At 30.4% G+C, this 27996-nt stretch overlaps 1 protein-coding gene and 1 non-coding gene across 2 annotated transcripts; one reads left to right on the forward strand and one right to left on the reverse strand.

Moving 5' to 3' along the window:
* Positions 1 to 168: 168 nt before the first annotated feature.
* Positions 169 to 27996, reverse strand: LOC126780272 (forkhead box protein F1-B-like). Its single transcript, XM_050504595.1, has 3 exons — positions 27276 to 27996; positions 672 to 949; positions 169 to 418 (listed from the first exon to the last, which is right to left on the reverse strand). Exons 1-2 carry the CDS (start codon positions 27994 to 27996, stop codon positions 696 to 698), a joined length of 975 nt encoding a protein of 324 aa, XP_050360552.1. The 3' UTR covers positions 169 to 418; positions 672 to 695.
* Trnaf-gaa (transfer RNA phenylalanine (anticodon GAA)) lies at positions 8652 to 8724 on the forward strand. Its single transcript has one exon. It is a non-coding gene; the product is annotated as a tRNA-Phe (tRNA).

Genomic DNA, 27996 nt, shown 5'->3' on the forward strand with positions numbered 1-27996 from the left:
ATAACAATAATTTTTAATTAAAAAGTTTAAATACAATATTACTGTAATAATTATATTATAATAAAAATATCGCTGTAAATGCAATAGGCTTTTAAGTGTTGATTACAAAAATAACTAAATTTACAATTGAATTTGTGTAAACTCTCAGTAAATATAAGCATAGGTATACAAAATAATAAGTACCTACGTATGTAACGATACTTAATGAATCTTTAATTTTGTGGATGTTAACTAAACGTTACCTTTTATAAATTCTTAATTCTCTAGTATCTTATGTTAATAAAACAGATTTTAGTTTTCATACTGTTATATTATATTATTAACAATTTGCGTCATCAATTGATTGTTGTTTCTTGTTTTTTTTAGTTTTTACAGCGTTTTATCGTTTTAGCAGACACCGCACGCGTACCAGTCGAATCTATAAAAAGAAAAACAATAGTAGTTAAACTTTTCAATAGATTAAAAAAGCTTAATGATGTAAAACAATATAGTAGGTAGATAAACGTAATATACGTAGATACAGCGTACACGTAAAAGTCAGAGGTTTCTTTTTACCTTATACTGAAATTTTTATAAAGCAAGGAAATACAATAAGTATCTGACTCGTAATAAAATTAATTTTACAATTGAGAAATAAGAGCAGTTGAGTTTTATATTTGAAATAAACTTACCAATGTTGTTTGTTTCATTTACGCTCAAATAATGTGATCATAATATGAGTGTACAGGTGTGGTGTTTGTAGGCGTAGCAGGTGTCGAGGAGATAGAAGATGGAGGAGGCAGAGCGGGCAGCGGCGTTGGTGGTTTGCGGTCAGGTGGCAGTGTTGGGAGCGATGACGACAAGTGGTGTCCGAACCCACCAAGGCTGCTGATAGATGTTCCTCCTAATGAACTGCCGGATAACATCTGCCCATGCATCCCACGCATTCCAGCGAACATCGATGCCGCACCTTTAGAAATAAATATTACATTACATTGAATACGACTACAACTATTTTTCAATACCTTAATTACGATATAAGTATATTAATTTCATTTATTACATAAAGTCGCTTATGTGCTTATTACACTAATGAAATATTTTACTTAAGCAATAAACGAACACATAAGAAATCAGCTTAAGATATTGTTAAAATGAATGATCAATGTTCGTAAGAGCCTACTACAAAGACAACGCCGAAATTGGCGTCATTGGTTATTGCATTGCATCATGTTGTTGTTCACATTTGTTGAACATTTTTTACCTGTTCTTTAGAACGCATAAAGTCAACTCATTTTTAATGATATACTTAACATAGAATTTGCTTAAATTTCAGAGATGTGTCTAATAGGTTTCACTATGTGTGAGTTGTGACGTTAAATAGTCGGAACGAACAACGCAACAAACGTCGCACTGAAGCAAGCGCCGATTCGACTTCGTCACAGGCTTACGTGTGAATAAATACTAAGATCTATTAATAATAATCATAGCTTCTACAGATTTCCTTTGATATTAATATTTCTGAAATCGCCAAGCATAAAAAATATTTACATAATATTACTAAAGCTTAGATTTACTCAGCTTAAATGCTGCGTGAGTCACAATATAGTATTAGAAAAAAAACGGTACCTGCCAAAGCATTGATTTATGAAGTAATCACAATTAATCCACAGAATTTCTAATTCAGAATTAAATTAGTATCAGTAAAGCTATAATTGCACACTGTAAGTTATCCCATCAATCCCGCCTCGCCTGCCGCTTGTCTGTTGTCGCCCACATGCATGCATCGGTACCTAATCGCTTTAACTTAAACAAACCACCCAATTGGATGATTTAGGAAATAAATTCTCACTGGGAGTTTCTATTTTCTAAGAATATTTTTCAACACGTGTTTCAAACGAGTTTGAACTCATTACAGAATTATCTTATCTATGTAGGTATGTTACAATTCAGATAGATTGAAAGTTCAGTAATTCATCGAACCTTGCTGCGATTTAAACGCAATCCGTCTAGATATAAAGATTACTAAACTACAACTACTCCAAATGTACTCTATATAATCTACACACTCTTTTTTAGGTTGTCATCACTTGCCAGCTCTTTGATTAACAGGAGAGTATGCCGACAGTTTAAATTGCTCTCAAGTTAGTAGCTGACGACAGACGCTCGCCGGGACTCTTCAAGCGTTAATTGTATTATTTATTGAAGATATACCTACCTATTAGAATTTATTCATACGAGTTGAGATTTTATAATTTTTTTGAAGTATTTAGGCATTCGCATAATTCGCAAAGCAAAATCTTATTTATTATTAAATTGCAAATGACATAATTAAATATTTTCGCAAGCGAGTTATGTGAATCCTGAATGCCGGACATTTCCAGTGATGACCACAGTTAAATTATTTTTAAAACGGCAGTAATTTTATTTCATGTGGATACAATTTTTTTGTAATAAATTATTTTACGATGTACACAAATATAAATTATATGTAACAAGTAAATTTTTAAATACGTTATTAAATGTGTATATAATATACATTATACCCTATAAATATATCGCATTTGGCATTAAGGATTCACGAGGACGCAATATTCCAGAGAGATTACCAAAACAGCTATCATACAAAAGTTTGAGCTATATAAGATTTAAAACAATTATTATACCATCATGTAACTTTTGTATGACCTCTTTCTCAAGGATATTTTCATTAATTTTAAATCTTATGAAATTGAATTCGCGCTGACCAATATTGCTATGAAATTTAATACCTGATATTTAGAAACAGTTGTTGGGACCTATGTTAAGGTTCTGAACTGAAATAATTCAGTAAACAGGTGTTGAATAAATTCGAAGAGTGTCTGGTATTGCGCCTTCGATCCATCCTATACAAAGCAAACATTATTTCCTTATTAAAAATGTCGTATTTTCATTAAATACAACGTAACTGATATACGCTTAATAAATCCAAAAATGTTTAAATGTTACATATGTTATATTAATATAAAGTATAATTAAAAAAAAAAACAACAACAAATGCAATAACTAAATAAAATAAATAGAATTGCATTATGTAGCAGGTATCTATTTAAAACTTTGATCGTGTGTAAATGCCCTAACCGAGCCCGCACACATCGGGATAATGCATTGATCTGTGTCAATTATTTAAATCTATTTTTAAAAAGCTTGGCTTCACGTTAGTTTTGATTTTGTCTTTTAACAAAAACAAACTTTAAAAATACACACACGATATCCCCATATACCGCTATGATATCTTCTATCTAATTGATAATAAAATAGTAGTGATTTTTAAACATTGTAATTGAATTCCATATAACATGAAATATAAGCTATACTGTATACACTATATTTTAATTTTAAAGGTAGATTTCTCTAATAGATTTTTTGGTATTTGTTATATTATAAATAAAAATGTGTTTGTGTGTGTGTTTGATTCCCACCCAACAGACATTTGTGTGCATGAACATTTCTGTTTGTCCTGAGTCTGGGTGTAATTATCTATATAAGTATGTATTTACAAAAGAAAAGTAGTATACGTAGTATATCAGTTGTCTGGTTTCCATAGTACAAGCTTTGTACAAGCTTAATTTGGGATCAGATGGCCGTGTGTGAAAAATATCCCAGGATATTATTATTATTTATATAAATTATTAAGTAAATAAAAAGTATTATTCTAGACATGTGTATTTACTTCTTTTTAAAGTTTAGACAATATAAAGAAATAATATAGAACCCGTTAGCAACATATTATACAGTTAAATTAAAACTTTCAAACAAACGTCTGTTATCTACGTTTAATCAAAAATGCTCATAAACGGAGCACTGGGCAACATAAACAGTGTATCAAGGTTCGTTCTCAAAAATCATTCTCGTATTTTTTATTAAAGCAAACGCCCGTCGGCTTTCAGGCGGGTTATTCTTAAAAATACCTATTGCATTTACAAAGATCAAACGAGTGGAACAAACGTAACTTCGTGTAAACAGTCCGTCTAAATGCTCATATGTACGGAGCGAGTGCTCGCTCTTCCCATCCGTGACCTGACGCCATTATCGGTGCGTAAACTGAAATACATCATCACTCGTGACTAAAATTTTTAAATAGCTTTCCTAAATGTTTTGAGTTTAGAATTGGGGCTCGTTTTTGCTAATATACATCATCGTAGTATTTATAATTTTATGAAGTTAGTCCTGTCTTTATTACACCAAATCAATTTCATTTAGACTTTACTAGTTTTATAAAATTACGTTAGAAAATTACGTTAGTTACATCAAAAAATTCTATTTAATTAGGAGACCGAGTAAATTTATATAAAATTTAACAATTACTTACCGTTACATTTGAATAATTATTTGTTTTATTTTTGTAAATATTTTGACTTAGGGAAGATTTCTCATTAATTTTTAAAGAATAAAATTGACATTTCAACAGATTTTTATATAAATACATATTTTAGAACGTAAAACGAATACTGGCAATACGAAAATGAAATATTATGCCTTTAACTTAAATGTTATATTCCAATAATTTATTATTTTCATTATATGTATTGTTTTTAATACAATTACCACATTATTTTAAACATTATTATATACCGTTATGTTGCATTATTTCTACTCATACAATCAATAAAAATTTAAAAAACAGAATATGTCGCGATCAACGTTAACGTATAAACATGCCAGAAATAAAAACACAAAAAAGTTCGTAAATACGATTGAATATCGTTTGTATATTTTATTTAAATTAATCATTAATGATAAATAACTCGTTTCTACTTTATAATAAAAGTAACACGCGAATTTCTAAATTTAGTTATTTTATGGAGAAGCTGAATAACGCGAAACTACCAATCAAACTTCCGTTTTGGTAACGATAAATTCTGTTTCATCGATTCCATTGCGGCCACTAAATCTAAACAAAGAAATTCTTCTAAAGCGATTTAGGAAATATAATTCGAGGAGTGTTGAAATTTGTAAAAAACCATAATCATAATAACATAAAAGCGCTTATATCTATAAATGAAACTATAAGATGATAGGCTGACATATATTCATAATTAAAAAAAAAAGACATTTATTACGTACATATATGTAACGAAGATGAATGTTGCTTATGTTGCTATGTGATCCGATGATCTGTAATGTGTATTGTTTTTGAAATAATAATAAAAAATCAATCTCGCATCCGCTAAGTTAGTGGACCGATGGCAGCAAATATGTTCAGACAGTGAACTGGTACTGATGCTGCCATTGCACAAATGCACATGTTACCGCAGCTTTTACGACCGTCGTAAGGGAGTGTAGCTTCTGAGAAACGGGCTGCGCACATGGAAGGTAATAAACTGTCGATTATCCGGCCCTGATCTATAAGTATTTATTGGCCGTGAATTTATTCCCCTGATCTTAAATAAGTCATTGTTGATTTTAGTATATATCAAATAGGATTAGCATAGTTTAAAGTGATTATAATGAAATTATAATCCTACGGTACATACCTAATACGTTGCATAATTATTTTAATAAATTGAATTAATTTTATAGTGAACAAAAAGGTTTCCAAGGCTTAAAGTATGTAGGTATGTATACATAATTATACCTAATCTGCTTAGCTGAAATTCGTGTTATTTATTTATTGAAAAAAAAAATTATTAAAATAATTCTACATTGTTCACTCACACACACCAATCACCACGTAATTAATAATGAACTTAAGAGGTTTGTTTAACTTTTGATATATAATTATTCTACTTATGTACATTCAAAGTGAAGTCAAAGTCAAAATCTTTATTGCATGTAGAAACGTTAAACTTGCTTTTTGTCAAAAAAGAAGCACCGTCTTCAGAAAGAAATACAGTAGACCTGAGATAACAGGCGATAGAAAATCATCGGGATTTTTTAATCTTTTCAAGAATATGTATTTTTGACTATAAAGTTAATAACATGATAATATATTTAAAATAGCATAAAAGCGAAGGTATTAAAAAATACATAATGTAATATAAATAATGTATGTAAAAATATATATATTATTACAAGGCAAAAAGTGGCAATTATCAAAGGATACTAGCAATGGCGCAGGATACATTACAGTGCACACACAAGTGCACGCTTTTTTCTCTCACTCTTATAATCCGACATGATCGGATAGAAAATAAGGGGCAGCACCAACGAATTTACTTGCTTTCCGAGGCACTGGTTGTAAACTCCCAAATTCTAGACTCTGCTGGGCTACTGGACTGTTAATTTCCGACAGAAAATCTCAATAAGTTTTTTATGACCCGACCAGGGTTGTTCGAACCCGAACATACAACCGACGAAAAAAAGAACTGGCAAGCAAAAACACTTTTTACTCTTATTGGTTAATATCCTAAACGTACATATATAGCCAACAAACAATAAACAAAAATACTTAAATAATTTAAATTTTAACGTTATTTTGTAAATGATATTTCAAAGAAAAATATATAAAACACAAAATAACGTAAAAATGCAACGTGACATTTGTTAACGATTACGACAAACGATTATCAATCGTTTATAACTATGTATGTATTTGTCTTGGTAATAATATCGAACGTTCGGAAATTATCGAATCTTTAATCAATGTTTTATTTTACGCTAATTTTTGTTCGTTTATCGAAAACTATGTTTGTTTTATAATATATAAACGTATATTACGTTTCGTTAATCATGTTAGGAGAACTACGAGAACTAACCGTACCATGTTGTCTACAGACGATAATACACTTTTACTTGATATACCTATAAAATAATTAAAAAATATAAATTGAAAAAAAAAATACAAATTTATAAACCAACGTCTGTTATCTAGGTTAAATTAAAATCCTCATAAACGGAGCACTGGGCAACATAAACAGTGTATCAAGGTTCGTTCTCAAAAATACTTGTTATTTACTTTATATCAAAGTAGGAAAAAATAATGTTCATTTATCCGTATCCTGTGAGTGTTCCACTGTTGGGCTAAAGGCCTCCTCTCCTCTTTTTGAGGAGAAGGCTTGGAGCTTATTTCACCATGCTGCTCCAATGCGAGTTGTCCACCAACTCGCATTGGAGCAGCATGGTGCAGCATACCACATACACATGTGGTAGAATTTCAGTGAAATTAGACACATGCAGGTTTCCTCACGATGTTTTCCTTCACCGTAAAGCACGAGATGAATTATAATCACAACTTAAGCACATGAAAATTCAGTGGTGCTTGCCCGGGTTTGAACCCACGATCATCGGTTAAGATTCACGCGTTCTTACCACTGGGCCATCTCGGCTCATATATATATAAATAAAATTTAATACATACATGGTTATTCTTTTCACTTTATTTAAGTTAAAATCAATTAGCCTTTTCTTTATACTCAATTTATATAAATGTTATGTTAAATGCTTTTCATCATAGTATATGCATAATAAGGTGAATTTTATACAAATTACACTATCTGTTTCAACCGTACACTAAAGCGATTCTACGTTTATCTAATATAATAGTATTCATAATGTGCCTCTAATAATCTTAACAAAACACTTCTACTGAAAGAAATCCTTGTGTTGAACAAAATGTATAATACCATGAAAATATATGCAATTAGTATCTTATAATAAATTTTAACTTATAATATAAGAAAGGCCATCAAACCCATTAGAGAAATCAACCTTTAAAATACAGTTAAAATATTTCAGTATAATATAGTGTACAGTTTATAACTTAAATTTTGTTATATAAAATTCTATTTAGAACGATTTTTCAATTACAATATTTAAAAAAACACTACTATTATTATTATTATTCATCGAGTCTATATAATGAAAATGGAATCTTCAAAGGAATATAAATATATTTAGTTTTTTTTTATTACAGTTATTTTATTTTTTAATAATTTGAAATTTTTTAGCCTTAGGGTTTACTACTTATACAATTTACTGGTCCAGCTGAAACTTTACAACAGCGGTTTATATACAGTATATACAGTCTAGTCTGTTAGCAACCATTATTAGAATTTTGTTTGAGCTGGCCCGCATAAATATAATAAATAAATGAAACACTTTACTTTTTTGTTAAATAAAATAAATAATAATAATAATAATAAAGCCTAAAATTAAAATGATTATTATAAATTGATAAGACAAATATTTATTGATTTCAAGTGCATTTCTCACTGAACTTGCAAAAATGCATCGTAGTAGCACTGCAAGTTACTAGGAGAACATAAACAGATGTTGGTTAACGGCGTTTAATCGATACCTCACCCCCTAGGTCATATCGGTGGTGCACTAGTAGTGCACTAGGGTGTCTGTGGGAGGCAAGGGAGGCCGGAATAAATAACACATTTCTGTGTTATTTCTGTCTGTTTGGTACTGTACGCTTTATTATATAAATTATAGGAGATTGTACTAATTTATTTTTCTAATTGTTTTATGATTGTTCTAATTAAATTTCAAAAACATTTTTTTTACTTAAATGTAGTAAGAATTCCCGATGGTTTCCTTTTCTATTTATTAAACATAATTCATTAAAAAGTTAAATATTTTATATAAGTTATAGATTTATATATTAGATTATAGAAATTCAAATTTATATATGAAACATATTTTTAAAAATGTTCATACTATTTAGCATTTTCACTTCATTAAACTCAGCCGAAATAGCTCAGTTGGGAGAGCGTTAGACTGAAGATCTAAAGGTCCCCGGTTCAATCCCGGGTTTCGGCAAAATCGTTTTTATTTTAATTCTTATATTTATTTGTATTACAATCTTTTTTATTTTGGCCTCTTACTTGTTTGTTATCTAATTAACGAGTATAAAAGTATACAATAATAATACATATATTATTATTACAATTATTTTTATTACGAGGACTGTTTTACAAGTTCTTAATTTAAATATTTTATTACTAGAAAAACAACATAATAACGAACACTACTTTAAAAAAAAAATATATATGGACAGATAGATACACAAAAAAATAATAATTCTCTGAAAAATGACTAGACAAGAAGAAAACTAAAATAACAATCTAACTTAATAAAAAATCATCACGCTTTAGGTCAAAGAGAAAACAATATAATTGTAGCACTAAAAGTATTATAATATAATACCTATATAATATTTGTTTATCGTAATATCTGTTTTAGGATGAAATCTAGATTAGATTAATATACACACGAACATTTTTGAAAAAAAAAAACTTTCTAAAAATATGTTTATTAAATCAGCAATTATTCTTTTTTTTTTATATTCGCCGGGAGGGCAAATGACTACTCCACCTGATGGTAAGTGGTAGTAGAGTCCAAACGCGACGACGGCCAGTACAGACGGGAAAAACGTTCTACACTAGCCGCCTTCGCCTTGCCGGCTCGCAAGATGCCTCTTCACGCCTCGTTTGAAGGAACCCGGGTTGTAAGAGGAGGGGAACACGTGAGCTGGTAAGGAATTCCATTTTTTGGAAGTGCGACAAAGAAAGGAGTTGCCAAATTTCTTTGTTCGCGATGGAATTGATGTCACAGTTAGGCGGTGACATCGAGAACCAGCTCGCGTAGACTTAAGAAGGAAGGGGGAAGCAGGAATTAGAGAGAATAATTCCTCAGAGCACTCGCCGTGATACAGTCGATAGAAAGCGCTCAGTGCTGCTATCTCACGACGCAATTGTAAAGGTTCAAGGGTGTTTGTGACCTTTACGTCGCCAATAATGCGTACGGCACGTCGCTGCAACCGGTCCAAGGCCTCAAGTAGGTACTTAGCGGAGCCATCCCAAAGGTGCGAGCAATATTCCACGCAAGACCGTACCTGTGTTTTGTACAGCAGGCACAGTTGTTGTGGCGTGAAAAAGCGCCGCACCTTGTTCAGAACTCCGAGTTTCCGTGAAGCTGTTTTTATAACAGCCTCGATGTAATCCCTTGGACTAAGTCGCAGCGAACGTCAATCCCCAGCATGGCGATTTTGCTAACCTAACACATATTTTTTTAATCTGTTCCTTCTACTTATGCCTACGTCACGGTTGCTACATTGCGGAGTACCTACTTATATTGGTATATTATATAAAATATAGCATTAGAACGACAATAATTATATTTTAGAATTCAATCAAGCATATTTGTTTAAATGTCACGCACGTTGCAACTTTTGCTTGATGGGCTTATATTGTTATTTAAAATAAGCCGTCATATTAAAAACAGCTTTATTTTCAAAAAATTAAACATTTCGGTACAGTGAACGTATATATATTGTGACTATGTATATATATGTATATATATTGTCCCTTAGTGTTAGATTTATTAGGTAAAAATATACGAGTAATACTAGAATATAACAGGCATGAATATTTACACAAATGCATTATCATCATCCTTAGGTGCGCTCAAATTTTGACTTATTTGATTACGTGAATACTCACGAATACATCCTTTTATGATGTTGACTAAAACTTATCGCTTAAACATATTGTTGTTCATGCAATAATAAATAAAAACATGCGTACGTTGTACGTATGTTTTATAAGTATACAAAAGCTACTTAAAATCTAGTTTTTTTCGAAAAGGTAATCCAAAGTAATTCGAAGGTTTAATTAATTAATTTTAAAATTAGGGTCAACTCGTAAAATGACTTGCCAAAAAAAGGTACTATACCACTATTAAGTACTAAGACATCGTTTTTTTTTGAAAATATTAAAATGTTTGTAAATTACAAATGTATTCAATTCACGAGACAAACAATTGACGAATGGCAAGTGACGTCAATAATTTAATCTCTTTGTCATTGTTTTCAATCAATCGACAGACAATTAACTGGATGAAATCGAAAGTTCGAAATTGGTTCAATAAATGCACTTTATTTAGCTTTCCTGTTAACATATTTGATAGCATTATCACAAATTGTTTTTAAAAAAACCTATTCGTCAAATGACACATTCTATTACGTGTACCTTTGCATGCGTATGCGTGTATTTATATTGCGCGCGTATTATTGCTTAAACGTATTTAGCGTAGCTGTGTGGATTTTAATGTGTTTTATTGCTTCATTGTTGATTCATTATTTATTATAGTTGTTTAACCTGGAAATTCCAGAGCTTTTTAATACTGTGCAATGGTTATACATAAAATAAAGAAATAGAGAATAACAAAAGGAGTCGAACGAAGTATATTTTGATGAAGTGCAAAAAAGGTTGAGTGTAGGAAATTACTTACAAAAATAAAAAAGTAAAAATAATTACTAATATACAAAAATCTTAATCCCTTAACACAACCTTAAATAATGGAATATATATCTAGCTTAGAAATAAATACCTGTCTACACAAAAAAAGTATAGTTCTAGAAGGAATAATAATGTGCTATCTATTTAAAAAAAAAAATAATATGCTTAAAATATTATCCAGTCCAGTAAAGTATTATAATATAAATTAAATTACGGAATTAGGATATATATTTAACGGGGTTTAGTTACTATATTGTTAAAAGTTCAACAAAATTACCTTAAAAACTAAATAAAAGTTAATAAAACACGACGTTGTAGACGTTACAGAAATAATATTAAATTTTAGGTATATAGGGTTCAATATCCTCCACATTACGATGCTCAAGTACTAGAAGCGCATAAAAGCAAAGAGGTTAGTTACGTTGCGTTGCGATTCATACAAAAATGTATATCTATTGCATATACACTTTCCCTCTCACTCATTTTATACAATACTAATTCTATAAATAGGCGATTCTATATCTTATGATTGGTTCCATCCGCTACTTCATCCATGAGTGTTGAAGTGAAGGTATTCAGTAACTTTTTTAAGCCCCTGACGTGTATGTAAAATTTAATGATGATGGCTTGATTAGTTAAGCCATGAAATCGTAACATACAAATAAACAAATCACTCACTTTTATAATATTAATTTACAATAACAAAATTTGTTTTTTGTGAGGTTAGTTTAGTGATTTATAATATCGGTATAAAATATTAAAATATTCTCAAGTTTGTTGAACAGGCAAATCAATACTTGTAATCCTTGTTGTAACCGAATTATCGATACTTTGTCTGTATCCATCACTCTTTATTTGTACCACCTCCTCTACGCGCATGTCTACACTCTCAAGGCTATCAAGGCTCTACGAGTACTACGTTTGTGTATCTTATGAGACGATACGAGAAATCCTTCTATGCATGTGATTATAACATTTCATTTTGAATTTTAGCGATACGTATTGATTATTATTATTGTACAGAACTAGATAAATAGATAAACAAACAACATATAACTAATTTGTTATTATTGTAATGGGTCTACATTTAAATTTATTTAATAACATAAATATGTTTTTTTTTCATTTTATTCACTTTCTTATTTCTTTTGGCTGTTTATCCATCGGATGTACTAATTAATTGCAATAATTATGTAAGTTTTTGTGTGACAGTATTTAATATTTCATCCATAATTGGAACACAAATTAAATTAATAACTTAACTAAATAATATTAAAACTTAACATGAATATTTTTCACGAAAATGGTTAAAGGTAAAATAAATAATTTTCTATAAAATGGAGGCTATATACAACACAACTTATATATATATATATAACACGAGAGCAATAAACCTCAAGTCACGAGGCCTAAATACTAGGAGCACATCAAAGCGAGAGGGTTCGAACATGACGTATAAAATACACGGATGAAGTATATATAATAATATCTATGCTATATTATTTTGGCGTAATTAATTAATAATAATTAATCAATTAATTTAAAAAAATCTAGTTTTAGATTAATTTAAGATTTCAATTAATGTTAGTATGTAGCTGTTAGTGTGTTAATTTTTAATAACTTATGATCAATGTTGTAAGAAATTTTACAGTTAATCATTTTTTATCTTAATATAGTTAACTGTCTCATATTATTTATCAAATGAGAAAAAACCTATCCATTGCTATTGACGTTTTTTCCGATAATTCTAAACAATTCAAATTGATTCTAGAAATTCTTTCGATTTGACATTTGATTCTGACGATTGTATAAAGTCTCGTGATACAACTTATGAAAACCACACGTTTGCATTACTGAAAGATTAAATTAATTTTAAAGTTACTTCCGGTGCATAATGTAAAGGAATGGGTAAGAAACTCAGTAAATATTTAAGTATATGTTTTTAACCAATTATATAAATGTAATAATATTCATTCTGATTTTAAATGCTATTTGTATATTAAATTCAAACTTCGTGGACTGAACTGACGCCTTAACATTATCAAAAGAGTATGTCGGCGTGGCATTGTAATTCTAAAAGTTATCATTAAAAAGCAACACGCTTAACTACGCAAACGAGCTTGCATAAAGGCCTACCACCAGTAAATATGTGTTAGATTTGTAAATTTCATAAATTTAATTAAAATTATAATGTGTACATTACAACCAGTCTAGGCTAAGGCTTCCTCTTATTTTCAGGCTCTCATTGTTTAAAGTTTATTCCATCACGCTGGGTATTGGTGGATATTGTTGGTGGACACAGATTTCGTAGGTAGGATTTACCAGGTTAATTAAGCAGGTTCACGATGATTTCCTTCTTCGAGCATTAGATAAATTAAATTACAAACAAATTAAGCACATGAGAATTCAATGGTGCCTCTACGTTTTTGAAACCCGAAACTTTACTCAAGATTTAAGTATTCTATTCTATTACAATTTTTAAAATAAAATAAGATTAACGTAAAGTAACGGCCCGTGAACATATCGCAGCTGGGCAGTGATTTTTTTCTCATAAGAAGATTTGAAGCTTATTCCATACGCAAATCAAATATATAGTATATCATACTATTGACATAAACAGTAATTAAAATCCTTAAGTACATATAATCTTATAAAATTATATATGTGTCTCCATGGCACAATATTCAAAAGAAAATAAAATAAGAAAATAATATATTAATTTAATAATTGTATACCAGAAGATGCAGCGCGTTTTGAAGAAGGCTTAGCTTAGTATATCTTTTTTTTTATATAACATGTTCATTAAGCATACGTGAATATATATAAAAAAATAAAACCACATTGGTGCATCCGGAAAACACCCAGTCTGAAATTTATCTCGTACATTGAGTTTAATTAAAGTTTAATTTTAAAATCAGACCAAAATCTAATTTGATATTGTTGAGAAAACGATTTTCAGTTGTGACCTTCAAGACAAAAACAACTATCCGTTATGTTGTTCAGTAAGATTTCGTAATTTTAATGCATGCAACCATTCTTTTTTATATAATTTATAAATCACTTTTTTTTATAAACATACAAGATTAATTCGAATTTTAAAATGAAAACTTTATGTAATATTTTTGAAGTTCATTTTGCTAAATAATATTCTTAAATCTTAATCCTATTTAATTTAATCCCCCCCATACACACAAAACATCTAAAAATTAAATCCTTGTTGCTAACCAAAAGGAGCAATAACCTCACATTACGATGTGAAAATACTAGGAGCGCATAAAAGCAAAGAGTACTATACAAATAAAATCCACGTGACAGAAGCGCCGTACCTACCGTAAAAGGTATATAATATAGCATAATATTATTTTTCTCTTTCTCTCTCTCTCTTACAGATTTCACGCTAGGAAAAACAGATTCGACAGATTACTGTTAATATTTATTTAAATTTAATTTTAGTTAAATAAATAATTTCGTAGAACATGTTTCAGATTTAATATTTACCTAACTTCATTCAATTTACATTACATTGTATAAAATTTCTGTAAAGCGCGAAATAAACAAAACAAATCTTATAATAAATAACTCTTCTCCATATTAAAATTTTGCTTTTTAGCTGTTTATTCTAGCTTGTCAACATAAAAAAAACTTTTCTTATTGATTAATTTAAATATTAGCGCTTTGATATTAAAAAGGGTCCTGTATACATGTAAATATTTTTATACTGTATGCCAATTCTTTTTTAGTCTTTATTTTCGAGGTACTTTTGTTTTTTTCCGCTGTGTGTTTAAGAAATAAAGCGTAAATAAATTTATATTACACATCTAATTAAGTTTTTAATTTTCTTAAAAGAAAATACTGCAAAAATCTTACTATCGTTTTTTTTATATTTAAAGTTTTATTTTATTTATCTTTTTAATTATGTACAGACATTTTATAAAATACAAAATTAAAATAAAAAGATCAAAATACATAATATTACAATTTTAAAGCACGCCGTCTAAAAGATTGTCCTGTAACATGTGACTCAAGACTACTACGATATTTTCTTTTTTGGGGTTGCTTTTATCAAAATCGATTCAGTTGACTTAGCTGAGAAAGTGCAACAGACAGGCAGAGTTATTTTCGCATTTAATTAATATTATATATTATTTTATTATGTAGATGTAAAAAAGCGCATGATCGAAAGTATTGATTTATAAAATATTCAAGGAATGCCAGTACTAGGACTTCACGTACTACAAGGTGTTCATTCTTAATGTGAAGCTGATATTTTGAAATGAGTTTGTTTATTGTTTTAAAAGCTTTCGCATATATATTTTTTATCCATTTAAGGGATTTCCTTAATTTTTAAATAAATATATATTCACCATATGTACCCATCCCATATTAAGCGGATGGGCTGACTGTAACGGCCACTTAACGTTATTGGACGGAGGTAATAAATAAGAAATAATTATAAAAAACAAAATCCTCCATTTTAAAACTTCAACTTCAAAAACTTTCATTTTAACTATAAAACTATATCGTGCTTTGAAGTTATAGTAAAGTTGGGGATACGATACTAGGCTATCAGAAAGCATAAGAGTTAGTTAGAAAGTTATTTGAGTTGAAAACCCATATATATGCACCAAATGATGCAATTTATTTTCTACGCAGATTGTTATTGATATAGCTCCAGCCATTGCACCAGAAATTATTTTATAGCCAATCGGGTAGATGATGGTACGATGATACGAATGTTACAAGTTTTGTTAATTTCAATTGTGTTCCTGTTAATTGTAGACTACGTAATAGATAAATAGTTTTACCAAAAGCATGTCTTCTTTTAAATATATACTTGTTTTATATATATAATCCAGCGTACCGTGTAATATTGTAATAATAGTGTCTATTCAAATTTATTCCTTCGGATGTATGTATGTACGTTCTCGATTTTATTTTAATATTTAATTTTCTATTTCAAATTGTTAAATAAATAAAAGAAAGCTCGGCGCAGCATTCTTTTAAGCGAAGGTAAATTTTGTTTTAAACTTTCTTCAGAAGTTCAGGCTTTGGTACCAGGACAACATAAACGCAAAAAGGCCTTTACGTTTTCAGTGTTCATAGCAATACATGAATCATGTGATTCTTATATGCTGGTGAATATATATATTATTATAAGTATAACGATAGTTAAAGCGTTGGTGTTTTATTTGTAAGTGGGCAGGTAAAATAGTGTTCTATTTACCATCTTGTAATTAGTTATCAAATGTAATTAAGACGAAATAATTATAAATTACGTTTTCGATATTCTAAGTTAAAAACTAATCTAATATAATATAGCAACAAAGGTAACAGTGTGGTGTTAACCACTAAAATCAACACACGTTCTTAAATATCACTAAGAAATTTCCTATAAATGACAGCTTTGTAAATTATGTAAATAATGTGATATTATTTTTCTTAAGGTATTAAGACTATTTACAACATTTTACTAGTGCTAAATATACTTGTATATAACAACATAAACAAGCTCATGCATAATATCAGTTGAGATTTTTAATGAAAATAAGTTATGAATTATTGTAATTAAATCAACTAAGTTTTGGCCGTTAAATAATGATACAAGTAATTTCAAAATATTAGTGAAAAGATAATAAATTGATAGATTCTTACCATGTTACATACAAGACTAACCGTTCTACTACTTCCGTAGTACATCCTGTTCCTTATCCGGTAACAGCTGTTGTTATAAGTACTTCTTATTATTATTTATAAGTACTTCCTGTGATGAGACTAAATCTAATTTCATATAATGCAAATTAACATAAGTACAAAAAAGTGTGGTAACCTTATTAACCATAAAGTATTTTTTTTACAAATTTTATTTATCTCGGTCGAGCATTGCTCTTTTTTTTGTAATATCAATGATATATAAAATTAGAACAATTATATTCTATATCGCTGAGCTATATAGAATAAATGTAATAAATCTAGAAATAGAGGACCTAATATTACTAGGAGCGTATAAACATGATAAGTTAGACTTGGCTAGAATAAATACGTATAACCTAGAAATAAGACCTAACATTACTAGGAGCGTATAACATGATAGGAAACCGCGTCTGCTTATATTTTTTTGTGTCCATCGGATTAATAGTAGTCTGTATAGTATAATAGTGAAAACAAGAACTGATAAGTTTTTTTTTAATATTATTCTAAAAATAATAATATTATGCATTTCTTCTTTATAAATAAATATTCATTTAAACACAAAAAACACATAATGAGCGGTACCTCGAATAGAATATAAAATTGTATAAGTAAATATATATGTAAGCCTGCAACTTTATAAGCTTATAAATATATATTATTTATTTTACTTAAGCTTAAAGAAGGGTGTTTTACAATATAAAGAACAATATTGGATTTATATTATTTTGAAAAAAAAATTGTTGAGAATATAATCTGTATAAAGAATGTCAAATCAATTTCTTACAAAAATAGGTTATTGCAAGACCTCTTATTTCATTGATAAGAAAACAAACTTACAATGACAAAGATTAAAAATTAGGGTTTAATTAATAACTTTTTGTATAACAAAAATATAAAGTTTTTATTTTAGGCTAAATATTGTAACAGCCCTAAATAAAACTTATTATTTTCTTTTATTCATGGTGATCGAGTTAAGAGGAACAACAAGTACTTTAATATTTAATTGAGGTGGTCTAATTTCAAATACATGCGCCGACAAATTATATAAACAATGGCGATGAATATTTGAAACTTGACACTTAGTTTATAACAAAACGAAATCGTTGTTTGCTCCAGCCAAACATGGTAATCTTGAAATTATCTTAACATAGATTAGCTTTAGTGGCTGGATCGATTCTAATTCTGATTTCTAAACATAAAAAGAAATATGTTTGAAAACAAATAAAATTTAAGAGTTTGTGCTTTCAAAATAACTTATTATTATGTTTACTTAATAATATGGCTATTTACAACGTTACTAAAATTAAAACAATAATAATTTTTAGTTTCGTATGTCCGTCGGATTTTTCGAGGTAATCTTCAAAACGGATAAAAAATATAAATGTAAATAGTCATTAAAACCGATTACAAGTTGCAGATTAAATATATCGAATTAATTAAAATATAATATATTTAATAATTTGGTTGTATCTATGTATATAAGTTTAGTTGTGATGGCAGTTCAAATACAACTAACACTTAACAATGTGTTCGATAGCCTATTACTGGACGAAATAAAAGTCACTAATTAATTCAGACGTTCACATACAATTTACAACACAATACAGTAAGGAGAACACTAACATACATATAAAGTCAATCACGGTAATCAGAACAGAAATAATATACGGAATCGCATTAACTATAATTTAACACAGACGAGAAAACAATTATATTAAGGGCGATCGAAGTAATTTAATTTTGTGGAGGGTAATGCAAGTAAAAAATCACTGCCCGCTGCGACGATCGTGGACGGCGCGTAGGCACAAGCCATCGGTACTTTTTAACAACGCCGTCCTCTCGTGTTTGCGTCGTAATTAATTGTTTTAAATATATATATATATAGTGTGTGTGAGTGTGTGCTCCACATAAGTATGTATTTACAAAAATAGTATATGTAGTATATCAGTTGTCTGGTTTCCATAGTACAAGCTCTGTACAAGCTCAATTTGGGGTCAGATGACCGTGTGTGAAAAATGTCCCCGGATATTGTTATTATTATTTATCATATAACAAAATATTGTTTATGTACATCTTTTTAGGTAGGATAAGATATAATCACTACAAGCTATTATATATTGAATATTTCTGAAGTACCTACCAGTAAAGTTTTATATGTCTGAATCTGAACTTGCCAGAACTATTAAAATATATGTTTTGCTAATATATATTTTAAATAACTTAAACTTACCATATACTTAATGACGTTTTCTTATATAAGAAAATATAACAATGAATGTTTTTTTTATAAATTATATTATGTCATGATTATCACGACTCTACCTCATTCATCACGGCACTTTTTTCATAATATCAGCGAAAACACGAACTAAAAATAGTTGACAACATTATCGGTGAGTTTAAGACTTACTGGTGGTAGGGCTTTGTGCAAGCTCGTCTGGGTAGGTACCACCCACTCATCAGATATTCTACCGCAAAACAGCAATACTTGATATTGTTGTGTACCGGTTTGAAGGGTGAGTGAGCCAGTGTAATTACAGGCACAAGGGACATAAAATCTTAGTTCCCAAGGTTGGTGGCGCATTGTCTATAAGCGATGGTTGACATTTCTTAGAATGCCAATGTCTAAGGGCGTTTGGTGACCACTTACCATCAGGTGGCCCATATGCTCGTCCACCTTCCTATTCTATAAAAAAAAAAAAAAAATCGATATCCACTTGGGCTCTATTGGTATATGGTCTGGTATTAAACTAAACCAACTGTATCTGCTTTATAGTGATATCTAGTCATAGTGCTTCATAGTGCTTCATAGTTAAAAGTTATATTTCTTATTGGTAATATTTTCTTAATTGTGTTATCGTATTATTATTTCTTCTATTATTTTAATTTTTATTTCTTTGGCATAGTTACGATAACAAATAGCTATATCATGAGTTATTAAACATTTAGTAGGCAACTAAACAACAATTTTTATTATTATTTATCGTGTACAGCTGTGGGATGTAATTTCCAATGGGTTTAATTAAAAGGCCTTGCGTATGCCTACATATTCAATCGAATAAACCTTTTGAAAAAAATTCTCAACTTAGCGAAGTTAAATTCTTCTTAAAAATATTCAACTCTTGTTAAATCTTTAATATATGCATATATTATATTATACAAGTATTTTGTTTTAATTCTTTGATAACCAATTAATAAAATAGTTTTACTTTGTATATTCAATTAAAATTCTATTTATAAGGACCTTAAGGCAAAATGTGCTAACACAAAAACACATATCAAATAGCAAAAAAGTAAAAGATTATTACAAAATAATAACAATAAAATAGTTTAGACTTTGATACCTGAAACTTACGCACACAGAGGGATTATGCCTTTACAATTTATGTGATTATTTGACATATTACGTATATTTTGAATACCTATATCATCAAGTGGCTATGAACTAGAAAGAGATAACGAGATTATTGCTGGTAATATTGAATGAACGAATGTAAATAGTCTAGTAAATTTTTTGAATTGATCGTTAATACTATTATTGCATATTAGGCTTACACGAAAATGTATCTACAAATCTTTTTGTTTATGAAATCTTAATATTGGTGCATCATCATTTTTTTGTTATTAAACTCATAACCTAAAAACCGATAACGGGATAAATTCACGCTTTGAAATCTTATCATATAAGAAGAAAACGTTTTTTGTCTTGTAAAGTTATTTTTTATTTTAATTCCGATACCTTTGTTGCAAAAGTGAAAAGAAAAAATATGTAGTATAATATAAAAATAGGATTTAATAATAAATAATACAAAATTAATAATAATAATCTTTACTGAAATTTATTGTAATGAAATATGACTATCACTTCTACAGGAGTACAAAAATCTTGTTATCTGTATGATAGTACAAAAATAAAATTAAAAAACAAATAATTAAAAAAATTGTCAATTTTTACTTAAGAATTGTAAGTAACTTAATATAACTGTCATTAATAAAAAGCAGGAAGTTTTGTTGTAAGTAAAGCGTGAACTTATTTTCTAAGCGATGTTGCTAATATATATTTATAATAATTTTAAGATGTCTATAAATATATTCGTGAATTGAGCTAAGCAAAAATGCCGTTCTGTTAACAAAAGCTAGCTATGCAGATTAGGCCTCGTGTTAACAAGTACAGTAACAGTAACAGCCTGTTAATGTTCCACTGCTGGGCTAAGACCTCCTTTCCCTTTTGAGGAGAAAGTATGGAGCTTATTCCAATACGCTGCTCCAATGCTGGTTGGTAGAGTACACATGTGACAGAATTTCAATGAAATCAGACACATGCAGGTTTCCTCACGATGTTTTCCTACACCGTCAAGCACGAGATGACTTATAAACACAAATTACGCACATGAATATTCAGTGGTGCTTGGCCGGGTTTGAATCCACAATCATTGGATAAAATTAACGCGTTCTAACTAATAGGCCACAATATATAATAGTTAACAAGTACAATTTTATTTAATATTATAAGACATTTTTTTAAAATAATAACCTTTAACTAAAAAAGTTTTTAAATAAATATCAAAAATAGGCATAATTAACAAATACAAAACTTTTAGAGAAATTATTTTAATATTTTAAGACTATTTTAAAGATTTGTTAAAATACTTTTAAATTATCGTGTAAGTTACTTTATACATTTCAATGTAAATCACTTCGTATGAACTAAAAAACTCTGTTTATGTACTTTTTTCTACTAAATAAATAGAGATATCTCTCTCTATATAAATAGATACTAAAAGAAAGATTCCACATAATTTGATATATAGGCATAACCTGAAATAATGATGCAATGGTACTAAGAGTGCATGAACGCGAAGAGGTACGGTGCAGGATGCATTCAGATGAACCTATTTCAAATAATAGTACAGGAGGCTAGATTAATTCCGCATCCGGTCAACGTAGCACTACGGTTTCGATGTTGCACCTACTCTCACTACCACAAACACTCGTAGATGGACAAAGAGATAGCATTATTGCTATCTCGCTTTGGCCATAACTTCAGCACTATTTAAAACTGAATACAAATATTTTTGTCTATTCATGCAAGTGTTGTTCTGATCTTTCGCTTGTCTATACACTTACGATTAGCTGGCGACTGTTTTATTTTAATATTTGCTGTGTTTAGAAAGTTTTTTAAAAAGTATAGTACGACTTAACTGTTAATATCAACTTATTAATACAATAAAGACGTTTTTTTAATTGTTATCAAAAAATTCTGAAAAGTAAAACCTTATGGTGTGCATTATGCATAGTTGCTTGCCTTTATAATTGCTAGCCCTTTGCAAGCTCTTTAATTTTATGGACTTCCAGCTTTGCGGTGTTTTTAGCCATAGATTTTTCTATATATATTATCGTATATATTGACTGATATTTTTGTTCTTTTTACACTTACTGCCACCGCAAAATCTTCATTTTTAATAGAGGAATTAACTACTTTAATATTAAATAACTATTATACTACTAAAACGTTACACGTATTTCTAAATTTAAGAAAATCTTCAAACATATAACCAAAAAAATCACTTAAAAACATTATATTTTCTTCTATTTCTTCAACTTATCTACATAAATAAAAATAAATGTTTGCTCTCTATGCGTTCCTCATCTATTCGTTCCTTAGCCATTCGATTGTGAAGTAATAGTTTTAGTAACTTTTACTTACTTACTAATAAAATTAAACATTTGTTTATACGTATGCGTTCCTACGCTAGTCAAAAAACTACCTTGAGGACACTGTCAAACTAGATATTTTTAATATATAGGTAAACATTTTTACTTCTGATGAAATTATGGTTGTGGTTCTGTTAGTACTAAGCGTTATGATTTATTTCCTGAGTGCCAAAAGTCGCGTTGGCCACGACATCCGACTACCACGAAAAAGTCTTTTCAATTTTGGGTTAATATATATGACACTCACAAATAATGTAGCTTTCTATTGGTAAAAGAATATTCAAAATCGGCTTAGTAGATCCAGAGATTACCCCCTACAACCTCACAAACTTTACCTCTATATAATATTAGTTATAGATATAAAGTTTATTGTTTATCCGTTCATGTTAAAATTAAATTAAAAAATCGATAATGTATATTCATTTGGAAATGATGACAAATATTACTTTTTTTTAATATTTTCAAATTATTTTACGATTTCAAACTATTTTATAGTTTTACTTAAGTTGTTTTGCAGTTAGTAAACTATGTTTGGTGCACTTCTGTGCGTATAGTTTTATATATATTTGTAAAACCGACGTGCACGGATGCGTGCCATTTACTAGGGTACCAGGATACAACAAGCGATGATTTCGCGTGTTTATGACCTATATGTATTTGCTCGTTACGTTTATTCCTGATACAATATAAATACTATGGATGATATAATAATAAATTTTAAAAGTAAGTAAGGAGTATTTTTTCTTATGATTGAATGTTTTACTCCACAGAATTTTCCTTTCTTCTATTGTTTTTTTGACTTTTTAAGGCTTCGTTACGTTTATACACTAAATAACTTATACACATCACACAAATTTATTAGTTATAAAATAGGTTACGGTCGGGGAAAGTTTCACTAACCCGTGCAAGTACTTCCCGAAACAGCCATGTCCGATGAGCACCTTTTTTTTAACGCAGTGGAAACCTTCAGAAAGGTAACCCGGTCCCCCCCACCGGGTTATGTGGAATTCTTACCCACTAAAACCACTGCGATGGCCATCCTCGGCACGAATCGGAGAGGCTGCGGGATCGTGTTGATATAACGCATCCGCAGCCCCTCCCGTGCTGTGCTCCGCTCGGCGGAGCTATCCACAAGGGGCAAGGTAATCTCGCCCCTCACACTCCTTGCTAGTGCAAACGGCAGCACGAGGCTATTCCGGCTGCCGTCCTCCTCAGGGCCATTTGAAATAGGACACATGAGGTCCCCACATCACGCATCCACGGCCTTGAGGAGGACAGACTCAGGGTAACGCCCTGTCTTTTAATCTCCAGGCGTCGGGGCTGTGGGAGGGCCGAGGCGACGCAGACGTCGGCTCCGCCGAGCAGGATCGGCCCTTTCCGTTTCCGCTCCGCCGTCTTCTTCTGAATCATGACGGTCTCGGTCTCACAGAAGGAGGTTACGGCCTTCCACGTCGGCGCTTTGGAGCATAGCTGACACGATTGCTCGCAGGGACAAGTCTTGTCCGACTTCACGGACCAGGATTTCCCTCTCCGCACTCCACGCGGGGCACACCTCCAACGTATGCTGAGCAGTGTCCCGGTCCACGCCAAAGTAGTGGCACATCGCCCATCGATTCGCGTCTGATCTTACACAGGTATTCTCCAAAACAACAATGACTGGTGATTACCTGCTTAAGTCGGAAGGTGACTCGTCGCTTTCGTTTCATCCCGGCTTCGAAGGCTGGCAGGATCGCTCCAACGACGCGTTTACGCGCGTACCGTTTCGCTAAAGACGGTCGCACAACGTCGCAAGAGCCCTCCAATCTTCCAGCCGCTTCAACGCCTCGAGCACACTCGAAAGAGGCGCGTTTCCTCTATTCTGACGGAGTATGCGGGTCTGGTGATAGACCCTCGCATCCAAGGGCGGAATGTCCGGTGGCGGTATTCCGGCGCCTTCAGTGCCGGCGAGCCCCACCTCACCTCATGTGGGGGAAAGGCGTAAATGCGTTTTTCCAGCGAAAAAAAAAAAAAAAAACAAAAAAATTTACGCAACTGCACTGCAACTGTTTGGCGTATTTATTTTTATATTATTTTCGAATACTTAACTAAGCTATATTTAACTGTGGATCTTATAAGAAAATACGCACGCATATTGCTAAGCACTTGTATGATTTATTTAGATGACAACATTATGAACTATTTACAAGTTCTTCTAAGAGCAGAGGATGATAAATCATTCATTATCGAAATTGGGCGCAGCTTACCCTTAAACGTAGCTACCGTTAATCAGTATTCAGCGATCACGGTAAGTCAAGAGCAAGATCACTTGACGTGAGCCAAAGTTACGAGGGATCTTGCTGTCGACACTTTCAAGAACTCGGTAGAAATGTATTCGGTATATTTCGGCGCGTTCTCATGGTTTACTTCTCCGACGCAATCACTCTACACGTTTTTTATAATTTATAATGCGTATACGTATGCAGTGGAACGTTTGACTAATGACTACTGTTGCTAGATTTATAAAAAAAAACATTGGACTCATTTATTTTAACTACAAAATATTTTAAAACAAGAAATTTTTGAATTATAATTCTATCGTCATTTTAAGGTTAAATTTTCAAGACAAAAACGTTATGAATTGCTGCTTGATTTCTTGCCTCTATTCTATGGCTGTCATGATTTTTTTACATTTGTACATGTTAAATTGTAGAATTATATTTAATTTTATTGTGTAAGTTGAGTTTAATACTCAATGACGAATAAGGTCATTCAGAATATCCATAAAGGTATAAAAAAAAATCCGCTGTTGGTCAAATATGTTTTTTTTTGTTTGGTAACATTGACAAACTTTAGTGTATTTAATTAGTATTATTAAAATATAATATGAATTTCTAAAAAATTTAAGCATCGGTTAACGTTTATTTTATTATAAACTGGCTTTGTAAGATCTATTTTAAAGTGTGATTCTTATGTGTGGTATAATCCTAACTATAAAAATCACTTCTATAAAATTGAACGTTAATTGTTAAATAATTAGTAAATATTTATAAATAAGTATATATTAATAAATAAGTTAATTGTTAAATACGTAAATTGAACGATCTATTTTAAAGTGTGCATCTGTGTGGCATCCTCACTATAAAAATCACTTCTATAAAATTGAACGTATACATAACCGCTTTATAAAAGTCCTTGTCACAAAATCAAGTTATGATAAAAATAATTTTATATTATATTTTATGTTATACCGATTTCGGCCATTTTCTAGTTCGTTACGAGATCTAGTTCTATTATGTAAAATTATAAATAATCATATTGATTCGTCCTCTACTCTCTAAATTGTTTTTCCATTGTCCGTTATCAATGCTACGATTAATGAAACATTCTATGTATCTGCAACCAAAACTAAATTCATTAAAAAAATATTTTTAAATAAAAATGTTCTTAGAGTGTTATATTGTATTTAATATCCGTCTAGTCAACAATAATTGTTTTATAAAAATATTTCAACTAATTAATGGTAGCACTGATTAATTTTATTATTTATATTTTATAATTAATATATAATTAATTAATTGAAATTTATTGTTTGTATTTTCTTTTTATGAATTTGTTATATCTCCCTCTCTCCTGTAAACCTAATTTCTAATTAATTGATAATTTTATCTGTTGCGTCTACAGCTCGTACTTTGTTATATGCTTAAAGCTAGCTAGTCAATCATTAGAAACTTTTATTGGTAAAGATTTGTTAAGTTTAGTTGGCATTTATGAAATATATTATGTACTGTTTGTTTTCTTTAACGAAAAAAAGTAAATTTATCTATTTGCTTTTTAATTGCAGCAGTAATTAAATAATTAATTCTTAAATATTTTAGTAAAATAATTATAACATTAATTAAATGTTAATTTAATTCATTCAATAATCATAATTGATTAAGATTTAAAATATTCTGAACCTGGAATGGAAAAATATTTGATTTGGTGTATGACTGAATGTTATAATACTGATAACTTACAATTTATTTATTGAGTTTAAGTTAAATCAAATAAATAATTAATGTCATGTCTCTCTTACTTCAATAATATACTTCTATAGCAGCCGAATTATTTGTCAACACAAACTTTAACCAGTCTTTCCTGTGAAACGTTATTTCCATAATGTAAGTATGTATGGTATGTCCGGCATTAGGTGAAGCCTTTAAAAAGCCTTTTAAAGCTTTACAAGCAATTTATCATAAACATAACCTCCGAATACTGAAAAATATTCATATTTAAAAAAAAAACAAAAACGTAAGAGGATTACACTTTTTTTACATAAAAAAAGACTTATATTATTATTTTTACAGAGCATATGAATGATATAAAAATCTTAGAACTAATTTATTGATGCTCTTAGAATTTGAGTAATATGTAAGATAAAAAAAAACAAACAAAGTATTTTAAATAAAGTAAAAATACAATATATTAAATTATTAATTCAAAATGCAAAACTAAAAATAAAATATTTTCATTTTTAAAATAATATTAAGCTGTATATCAAGTCTAATAAATTAATACACCCGGAAGGGAGAACCGGGAACACAACTTTTATTCCTACCCATCAGCGTATTTCTGACGTAAATCGTAGTGGATGAAATTAAACGAATTAATGAGAACGAAAGCATAGTTTAAATCAAATAAGCTTACCATGATCATTGGCGACGGCATACTGATAATTGGGTATGAGGTCAGGCAGATCGTGTCTAGAAGGTGGAGAAGCTGGCTGTGGTCGGTACGCTGGTTCAACTGCACCATACGCAAGGGGCCATTCTCTTTCTCCCATACTGCTATAAGCACAATATTCTCCACCGTAGCTTAACTGTTGGCTGGAACCCGAATGTGAATAAGCACAGGCCCCATAGTCGATAGTCGGAGTGCTGCTAGCACCTGCACCGCTACCACTCGCTAACTCATATCCTGTAGGCTGTGATGGAGGCAGGGCTCCAACTCCGCTTCCGCACAGATAACCACCACCTCCGAACTGAGGTTTTAATGCCTGACACTTACGTCGGAAGCCACGAGGCCGCCGCCGGAAAGACCCTTCCTCAAACATAAACTCTGAAGATGGATCGATCGTCCAGTAATGACCTTTCCCAGGCCTACCAAGCCCTTTCGGTAACTTGACGAAACATTCATTCAAGCTAAGATTATGTCTCACCGAATTCTTCCAGCCTTGATAAGAACTACGAAAAAATGGAAATTGCTGCTGTAGAAATGCATATATTTCACTAAGGGTCAGGCGCTTATTCGGAGAGTGACGAATTGCCATAACGATAAGAGCTATATAAGAGAAGGGTGGCTTTTCTTGACGGCGCGTGGCAGGCGCGCGGCGCGCCGCCTCTTCGGTGTTTTGGTCCTCGGTCTTCAT

The sequence above is a fragment of the Nymphalis io genome, chromosome Z (genome assembly GCF_905147045.1).
Source record: "Nymphalis io chromosome Z, ilAglIoxx1.1, whole genome shotgun sequence".
NCBI lineage: Eukaryota > Metazoa > Arthropoda > Insecta > Lepidoptera > Nymphalidae > Nymphalis > Nymphalis io.

Coding starts and splice junctions, on each gene's coding strand:
- LOC126780272 (XM_050504595.1), bottom strand. CDS start 27,996: ATGAAGACCGAGGACCAAAACACCGAAGAGGCGGCGCGCCGCGCGCCT. Junction 950..27,275: donor TGCCGTCGCCAATGATCATG/GTAAGCTTATTT, acceptor TTATTTCTAAAG/GTGCGGCATCGATGTTCGCT.